The sequence below is a fragment of the Daphnia pulicaria genome, chromosome 6 (genome assembly GCF_021234035.1).
Source record: "Daphnia pulicaria isolate SC F1-1A chromosome 6, SC_F0-13Bv2, whole genome shotgun sequence".
Taxonomy (NCBI): domain Eukaryota; kingdom Metazoa; phylum Arthropoda; class Branchiopoda; order Diplostraca; family Daphniidae; genus Daphnia; species Daphnia pulicaria.
In genome coordinates, this window is record NC_060918.1 from 20,685,291 (window position 1) to 20,695,115 (window position 9,825).

At 35.6% G+C, this 9,825-nt stretch overlaps 1 protein-coding gene across 1 annotated transcript; it reads right to left on the reverse strand.

Annotated features, from left to right (window-relative positions):
- Positions 1-1,378: 1,378 nt before the first annotated feature.
- On the reverse strand, positions 1,379-3,657 carry LOC124343439. Its single transcript, XM_046796747.1, has 7 exons — positions 3,332-3,657; positions 3,150-3,270; positions 2,829-3,081; positions 2,552-2,758; positions 2,261-2,480; positions 1,871-2,184; positions 1,379-1,794 (listed from the first exon to the last, which is right to left on the reverse strand). The coding sequence occupies exons 2-7, from the start codon at positions 3,206-3,208 to the stop codon at positions 1,747-1,749; spliced, it is 1,101 nt and encodes a 366-aa protein (XP_046652703.1). The 5' UTR covers positions 3,209-3,270; positions 3,332-3,657; the 3' UTR covers positions 1,379-1,746.
- Between the last annotated feature and the right edge of the window lie 6,168 nt (positions 3,658-9,825).

Below are 9,825 nucleotides of genomic sequence, written 5' to 3' on the forward strand. Positions count from 1 at the left end.
AAAGCTTAACACCACAAATTTTGATAAGACAATCACGTGGGACTGGCTGACATCCGTTGCAACTGAATAAATGATCAACAATTTCTGGATGACCTAAGATAAATACCTGATATGAAAAACAAAAATTAAAAATTAAAAAATAACAAAGAAAATAAAAAACTAACATTATCCTCGTGAAAACCAGGATGCTTTACTAAGTAAGATAGAGCCATCTTCGTTCACGGCAGAAATTAAACCAAACAAATCTAAGGAAAGTGAATAGAAAGAAAATGAAAGCAAACAAAGGTTGCGAACTATATATTTAAAAAATATTAGCTTACCAAAAATTTCTCCAATTTCAACATAACGGGACTTTAAAGATAAGATGGAATAAAAATTGTAACCAAGATAAGGGTAATCAAAAAGAACATCGCCATCAGTTACTGAAACGGGAACACACTATAAGAAATTTTAAGGAGTTATGAGAAATTGATTTTTTGAACAAATATTAACGTAACTTACTCGAGTGAGACTGCTAAACAATAACTGAATATTTGATTTACAAGGAAAATTAAGTTGGTCTCGGTAGCCTAAAGTGGAAAATCCAGAGATACGATAAATGGAATTTATCTAAAAAATTAAACATTAGATGGATGATATCAGTTATAATAAAATAATTAAAAAAAAAAGATTATACCTCAAGATTATCGTGAACAAATTGAAAATATTTGTGGCAAATAGCAGTGGATGCAAATGTGACACCATTAACATCAACAAAAATGAATTTTTTAAGTTCAACTCTGGAAGGAAGCCACACTTGAGCATACGATGATACAAAACGTCCAACCAAATTTATTCTTAAAGAAAAAAAGTATTTTGAATTTTTAAAAAAGGTTTACAATAATAATAATTATATCTATTTAGGGCTACTCATTGTCTCCCATGTCGATGACGTCACAATCCAAAGCAAGTAAACGAGATAAATATGGTTCAACACACTTGCGGACAGTTTTGTGCTCCATATTAACGGAAAATTAAAATCACACAGACAGACAGACAACCAAACAAATTGAGAAGAAGTGAAACACTGAATAAAGAAAACTAAAACAGAAATAAAGCATTGCACTAGAAACGTCCTTTATTTCCAAAAAATGAAGAAGGGTAGCCTAATGACTTTAAGGAAAGCACAGTTGAAAAAAGAAAAGGAAGGGAAATAAGGAGAATTATGATTATGGGGGGGGGGGGGTGGAATTCTAGGAAAGAATTAGGGCGATGAAATTAATTGGAAAAAGGTGATAAGGAAGCAGAAATAAACACAACACCTCATTATCTTTTCTAAGAAAGGAAACACCAAAAATTTATTTGGTCTGATTTGGAAAGTACAAAAACGTAGGAAAAAAAATGGCATAAAAAGGAAAAGGCAGGACTTATTGTGTAAAGAGAAGAACATTTACGTTTACGGCAAGTCTTGCAAAAAAATATTTTGGAAATTGAAACTTGCATGACTTAGGCCTATTGAGTAAAAGATCATTTACGGCAAGTCTTGCAAAAATAATTCTCGGAATTTGGAACTCGACTCAACTTTTCACAATCCATATGATACCATTGGAGACAAGAATCACAACCAACAGAAGATTTGTTTTTTTCAATATTTCTCTTGCATAAACTACAAGGAAAGATTGCATTGCTTGATTTTTTCAATGATTGCATTGCTGACACTGTCGGGTATGCTAATGATTTCTTCTTCTTTAATCTTCCTTCCAAAATCTACAATAAGAGATACCTTCTCAAAACCAATAATCCAAGACAAAAACACTGAAAAAACGTAATGAGAAAAAATTAGATTAGAAAAAAATACATAAAACTAACTAATAGAAACAAAAAATATTACTTTATTTTTTTCTGTAGTATTTTTGGCCAAAAAAGATTTCGGAGCTTTAGTGTAGGCAGCAAAATGACTCGCCTTTGATGTGCGAGGACGACCAGCATAGCGCTTTTGGTAAGGCAACTGCAACTGTTTCAACGTACTCGGAACACAATTTTTTTTATTGGGAGGAGAGGTTACAAATGTCGATGCGGAATCATCTAATGACTTCTTTTTCAAAGCTTTACCCTTCCGACTAACAGTCGATGATTTAGATGTAGAGGGAGTTAATTGTTCTGTGACATCATCAGATACGTCGACAGATGCGCCATTACTCATATCTTGAAATTTAAATAAAAGAAACATAAAATTAACAACAAAATGAAAATGATGATGAAGGGTGTGAAAAACACGTACCGAACGAAACAACATGACAATTCTTTGCTCCAGAAAGCATTTTATTCATGAGGTTTATTTGACCCTGGAATGCTGGAAGTGGAAGGTCTTGAACGGCATTGCACCATTCCTTTGATAACTTATTGGCGGCATTCCACATATCTTCTCTAGTTACGACTTTTCCGTGTCGCTGTTTAACAAAAACAGATATAGGTGAAACAGTATTGCCATCCTTAGGAACCTAAAATAAAATAATAATAAAAAAAAACATAAATAAATATCGAAAAATTCAGATAAAAACTAATTAGATACCTCAAACGATTTTTCATTTGATGAACATTGGTTCCAGCACGCATCATAGCAATTAGAAGAAAGAGTCAAATTTTCTTCAACACATATGAATAGCAAATGACGACACGGAAGGCGATAGTTAGCAAAAAACGTGCAAGAAAAACGTGACAAGTCACGAGAAATGCAATAATTACTCGTTCCAGAAGTAATCTGGAATGATGAATCTGTCTAAATCAAAAACAAAAATATTCGTAACATTATGTGTAAGGTAAAAATTAATGAAAAATAAAACAATTACTTTAATGATGCTGTATCCAGTTTTAGACAATTTCATCTGTTGGTTTACCAACTCAAACGCATACCGAGTAACTTTTTGAGAAAAATCTTTCAGGATAGAAGGAATGGATTGTGTAGGAAATTTGACACTCGCTTCAACTTCCTTCCTGTCTCTATCAATCATACGTAGACAAAAAATGTCCAAAATGATTTGGAGAAGTTCAGGGAATCTTAAAGATCGATGACCAGTAACAGTCTTCATTGTGCTGTGATATCTAAAACATATGAAAGTTAAAATAAAAGCTAATGAAGGATGAAACATTAACAAAGTTTAAAATTTTACCTTTCAAGGCGGTTGTTTGTATTGTTGCCTTTTGTGAACTTATTGTCACGAAACATCATGCACCAAGGATGAGGTTCATTAAACCAATCTTTTGTAAAGTATTCTCCTAGACCATCAATTTCTAGAACAAGAAAAAATATAAATTATTCAATAGAATAGAATATTACAATTAAAATAAAAACCTAGAGCTGTCAGATAACCAGCTGCATCCGAAGTTCATCCAAGTTTCTTGCATGCAAAGCCATTTTGAAATAGTTAAAAATTTCCTCTTTTTCATTAGGAAGAAGTTTAGCTTTAACAAGTCTGGCGTCAACAGCTTGAAGAACATGAAAATGACATAACAATTGGGTTGCCTTTGGAAAAATTACGGAAAACGCAGAAATTTCCGAAAAAGACTTGTCGGTGACAACAGTCTGAGTGACAGAAATGCCATTATACTGAAAATAAAAAAAATTAGCATGGAAAAGACATCTAGCGTTGAAAATAAGAAAAATTATAATTTACGCGATTTCAAATTATTCAAAATAATAATCAGATAAAACAAAAATTTAATAAGCGAAAGAAAAAAAAATTAAGTAAAAAAAATTCACCTGGGCAAACGTTTCAAGAGCCAATTTGATGGAATCAGTGGTTTCTTCTCTCATAAAACAGTACCACACAGGTTGCCCAACTCCATAATTATCCTCAACCAATAGCGTGTAGAGCGGCATGCCACACTTATTGATTCTATGGGTGGCGTCATACTGGACGAGATGGCCAAATTTTTTATAAAGATCCTTTTGAACAGAGAGTTGAATAAAGATGTGCGTTATCACATCGTGTTCATCATGGATAACTTTAATTGTGTTATTTGGATCTTTCTCGGCATATGACTGCAACAACTCGGCGGAATTAATCCACTCGTCTTTAGGGAGTCCTATTACAATAAAAAAATTAATTGAACATTCAAAAGGGAAAATAAAAAAATTGCTAACCAGCAATTTTCTGATGCATATTCTGAATAGACTTAGCGGGAATATCTTTTCCAAATTGAACAAAAGCCCTTTTGCGGATGAGAGTTGGCTGAGCGCCAGCAAAAAGAGAGTTCTCTATAAAATCACTGACATCACAATTTAATCGCCTAAAAATTAAAAAGGAAAGTAATAAATTTTTCATTATTAGAAAAAATAGTAAAAACTTACTCCTTCCTACGAAATGTATCAATAGTTGCCTCAGACATAGCATGATTAGAATGCTTGGGAAAAACAGATTTGATTCGAAAATCATTCGATTTGCGAACATAAGAAACAGTAAACAAAAATGACATTTACATGCACGCATATACTGATTAGAACGTTTGCCATTAGATCTCGAACGGTGTTCACCGAAATGAGAGCAAACAAATTTAGCGTGATGAAATTTAAGATTTGAATCAAGATAAGACTCCTCGCATTTTAGAGACTCGTTGTACTTTTCAATAGTTTTGCTATCGGTGATACGAAGAGGCATAAAATGTTCAGTAGTAAGTCTTTCTACAAAATTCAAAACATCATCAAAATTTACAAAATGCTCATTAATCTTTAAACGGTCAAGGGCTGACATTTTTTAAACAACACAGAAAAAAAACACCAAACGATAGACCAACTCTAACACGAATGAAGAAAATAAGACATGTTCAATGGGTGCGGGCGCAATCAGTTGAACCGTCAACTTCTAAGAAAAATATAATGACAAGAAATCAGGAAGTAACACCTCATTAGCCAAAAAGTGAAAAAAAAGAGAAAACAAAATTTCGTGGCAATAGACAAACGTTTATTTAACGTAACGAAAAATGTAACAGCATATCGTGGCAAAAGACAGTTCTGAAAAAATTACCAAGAAAAGAGAGGGACACTAGGCTTTCGTGGTAATAGAAAATCAGACGCTAATTGCAAAGAAAAAGATTTCGTGGTAATAGACTGTGGGGTCCGTCGCGTAAAGAAAAAGCAGACGGAAAGTCATGGCAATAGACTCAACCTTTCGGATTCGCTGGATGTACCAAAGAATATTCTAGAACACAGCACAAACAACATCATTTTGGTATCGTAGATTCCTTAGGTTTTCCTTTCACATCTCTTGCAAATGGGTCTGCAGATTGCAGAATTATTTTTAGTCCTACTACCGGTAGTACTGTCCTGTGTGGTAACAAGTGTTTAATGTAGATTAGCTAAATAGTATTATAATTAGTACTGAAATGTTTACCATAGCAGTGTGTCAACTAGAAATTTCACTGATTTCTTAATTTCTTCACTGTTGAGTATATGTACTATCAAAGAACGATGAGTAAACTTCCAGACATACCGAAATGTGCCGCAAATTCCATTGTTATTTTCGCCATTTAAGCCCTTGTATGCCATCTTCCCCATACAGGGAATCTCAGCAAGCTCCATTGCTTGATCAACAGCATCTTGTACAACGTTTGTTAATGGCACGTTGTCACCACGTAAATGTAGAAGATCTAGAAAATATTAAAATATTAAAAAATCAATTCTAGCAACAAAAATATTTTTTTTAAAAATAATTTGATAGGCAACCAGCGTAGGCAGCTGATGATCGGCTTAGCATGGTCGAATTTGCGGGCGCCGACGACCAGTTTAGCAGCAGCATTCTGTAGTCGTTGAAGACGAGCGATTAGCTTCTCTGGTAGGTTGACGAGCAGGAAGTTGGCATAGTCGACATGCGATAAATCCAATTCATTAACAAGTCATTTCACAGCTGAGGTGATCAGGAACTTCCAAATTTTGCCAATCGTCCGTAGTTGGAAGAAGCCAATCTTGCACACCCGACTAATTTGGGCCACCATGGAGAGGGAGCTATCAAGAATAACACCCAGGTTTTTAACTGAGTCGGACGGCGGGATGACGGTGTCACCGAGGGCGAGAGTAATAGGCACTATCTTGGTCGCAGCGTGAGGAGAAGATGTGTAGAGTAGAAGGTTCTTACTTGAGTTAGGCTTTACTTTATTCCTTGTGAACCAGTCAGTCGTGGACGAAGCACAGTTGGCCAGAACAGTAAGAGCATTCACTTGGCCAAGAAAGTCAGGCAGAATTGGAAATCTTAGGTACTCTTGAGTGTCATCGGAGAACTGATGCATCTTCACACCAAAAGGGAGTAGCCAACGTTCGTACCGGATTCACATAGGTGGTAAATAGGACTGGGCCTTCTGTACTTCATCTTCTGTATTCCGCAAATAATCGAAAAATTATTTTTCATCATCAGTGAGGCATGTTGTTTCAGTTTCATTCGATTCATTGTCTTTTCTGACAGTTAGGTTGTAAAAGGAATTTGGTTCTTTATAGTTTTCTTTACGTTTGATATTTTGTCCCCAATTGATTGTAGGAGACTCATTGTTTGGCACATTAGCTTGACTAATTTCCGTTTCTTTCGCCATGTATGCTGTTATTGAATCATATTCCTTTACACTAAAACTTTGGTATCATATAGCTTAATTCTGAATTTTCCTCAACATATTTGAGTAAACTTCCTCTATTCGCGATATATTTTCCAAATCTAGGAAGATAATTGAAAAAGTGATTTTTATTAACATTTCAAGTCACGTAATGATTTGAAAATGATAATTACATGTTGTAGACCACTTTCCGTTTCACAAATTCCTTATTTGTTTCAATTTCATTTCGTTTTTTTTTCGACAACACTGTAACTGACAACAGCAGACAAAAAGTCAGCATTCCAAGGATTTGCCGCCAACTAAGTCCCTCTTCCGAAAAATGAGATGTCATTTCCTATGAACAAAAATATTATATTGAAACTTGAAAGCGAGCTGGCGCATTTTTTACAAATGAATTTCTACACTAAAGAACTAAATTAGATCTCGTAATCCCTTTTTATCCCATAAATCCCGCTTGGAATAGGGACTTGTTCGTTGCCACTAGAAGGTGTGAAAACAAGAGATGAATTTCCCGGTAAAGTAACTATACCGATCCTTCCTTTCAAGGGCTGTCTTCCATCTCCTCGTGAACAATCTTCCATCTTTTTGTGTGAAAAAAAGAACGACATATACTGCTAACAGCTTAAAATGGCAGCCATCCCCAGTTTCATCCTTTTCAAGTTAATTTCACGACATTTCAATTAAAAACCTTGTAACAAAGTTCTTGTGCAGAATCCGAGCTCAGATCTACCCAGCTTCCCTCCGCCAGTCTGTTGTCTGGCCAGCAGTCCCAAAAAGAAAAAAAAAATACGGTGGACACGTCTGATTCCCTCGACAAGATCACCCACATGAGCCATAAACTTCAATCAGGGACTTTAACATATTAGACAAATGAACTGTTAGCCCAGCTCACTATCACGCTCCATTAAACACATACAAACACACTATCTTACTCAAAAGGTAATTGGTAACGTTTTCTGAAGAAAAACGATAACCACAGTACAAATTTTACCTCTTCTTTTTACCACTTTGGTTATTTGTTGTTTTATTACATGTTTAGACTATATCTACTGGCAAAAAGTAATTGAAGTGTAATTCTTAAGAGACGTCAATTTATTTCTCAACACACTAAGAGTAGGTAACAAATAGCCCATTCCTACGTGTACGTCAGCCTGTAGAACGTCCAATGCATCTTTCACAGGTCTCATGACGACAACATATTCTTTTAAAAATAGTTCTTCATTGAAAGTTATGAAATCAAGCTTGAGTTCTGCAAAAAATTTCTTCTTCTCACGGTATTTGTTCTTCAATAATTGAACAAAACATCTTACTGCAAAGCATTCGGAATTCCAACGCGTATCGCGTATTTAACAACGAAGAGTTTACCTAAGTGTCGCATGATTATGTCAGAGCTAAGAGAACTTGAACTTTGCTTATTCCATAACTTCTGAAGTTTCTCGAAAACAGTTTATCTTAATTGTTCGAAAATGAAATCTTGGATCTTGTCGATATCTTTTTTGGAAATTAAAATGAGTAGATGGCAAGCACACCGTCTATGCAAAGGTAGTGTCGTATTTTTGTTTTCAATCGTTGTGATAACTGAATAGTCATTCAAAATATCTCCAATTTAAAAAAAAATCATCTCCTCATCCTCGGAATCATCTTCGTAATCTTGATGGTTCTCTTCTTCATAGTTTGGGAGCGTAGATGATGCACCCCTTTCACGAAAACATTTAATGAAGTTCGAACAATTATCCGTCGTTGAGCCACGCAATTTGTCCATAATTTGGTATTCTTCGTGAATAGATTCAATGAGTTTGGCCAAAAATTCATGCTTGTGACGTCCTTTTATGCGACGGCACGCAAGGCAGGCACTCTTTCGTTTCATGCTCGTCATGTCTAACCAATGTACTGTTTCGCCTAAGTATCATCTTCTTTTGCATGTCCACGCATCAATAGTTGTGGCAGCATCACTGCAATTAAATAATGCGTGTTTAAGTTGCTCCTGTCTATTAGCATATTCTTTTTCAAGTAATGAGGTATAGCACGTTCGGCCATGTAGCTTTAAGTGCGGGGATGCTACACCAGACAAATGCGACTTGAATCCCTCCTTTTCAACTACATAGAGAGGAAGTAAATTAACGATGATGAAATTCTAATAAAAAATAAAAAGTTATAAAGATATTTAACAAACGATCTTCCACTCAACCGCACCGAAATACCCCCTTTTTCGGAGGTCGTTTTCGGATCGTAATCCGGAATGGGACTCTAAAAATCCGGATTAGGTGTATTCTGCTCAGGAAAATAAGAAACATCAACTGTTGGAAATCGAAAAGGTTTGTTCTTAGCTCTGTGAAATTTCGTATAGCAAATTAGTCTATTTAGTCATCCCGAGCCTGTTCAAGGATTGGTATTAGGCACCTATTTCTGGGGTTACGTAGTCACTCAAATTTCTGGCGGAATAATGACCGAAATGTTTTCTGCCAAGTGGTTCGTTTGGGCATCTGTCTTCATCAATGTTGTCTTCATTCTATTGACTTCTGTGGCCCTAATTAGTTACATCACCGTTTTGGTCTTCCGTTTTATCGAAGGATTTGGTGCCGTACGTAGCGTGACAAATAACAGGATTGTTTCAATTCATCAATTTTAAACCATGCTTCCATACCTGAAAATGGTTCCACTACAATGACAAAGCATTCATGGTATGCCTCCACAGAATCAGAACAGAACTACTTGAACTCTTTCAACTAGAATGGACAAGAGGGCTAGCTGATGCGAGTTCATCGAAAACTCAAAACACATTCTGATCGACTGCCATGCAACTGAAGATCCCGCCTAAAATCCACCAGTTACTTGTTGCCCATAACGTCAACATAGGCGTTGACACACTGCTTGGCCTCAACAGGTCAGCAATACAATAAACAAAATAAGAAACGCTCTAGCCTAATTCTTAAACCAAACAACACTAGGGAATGCCTTATAGTAGGAAGAGTTCTACTCCCGTCTCTGGGTGCAGCCAAATAATGCACCAGGAGAGCATTAGGCTAGGATCAAATCCCAAAACTCGTCCAAGAGATCAACGACGAAGACGCCTTAATGAAAAAAAAAATACATGGTAACAATGAAAAATATAAGTTCAAGTACAAAAAATGTAAAAGATAATGTATCCTGAACCACCAACAAAGACACCAACAAAGAGGGACTAATAGGAGGACGAAGATCTCAAAAACTAATCATCTTCTGCAAGATCCCACGTAGAACGCAAACTGC

Coding starts and splice junctions, on each gene's coding strand:
- LOC124343439 (XM_046796747.1), bottom strand. CDS start 3,208: ATGATGTTTCGTGACAATAAGTTCACAAAAGGCAACAATACAAACAAC. Junction 2,759..2,828: donor CTGGATACAGCATCATTAAA/GTAATTGTTTTA, acceptor TTTTTGATTTAG/ACAGATTCATCATTCCAGAT. Junction 2,185..2,260: donor TTGTCATGTTGTTTCGTTCG/GTACGTGTTTTT, acceptor TTAAATTTCAAG/ATATGAGTAATGGCGCATCT.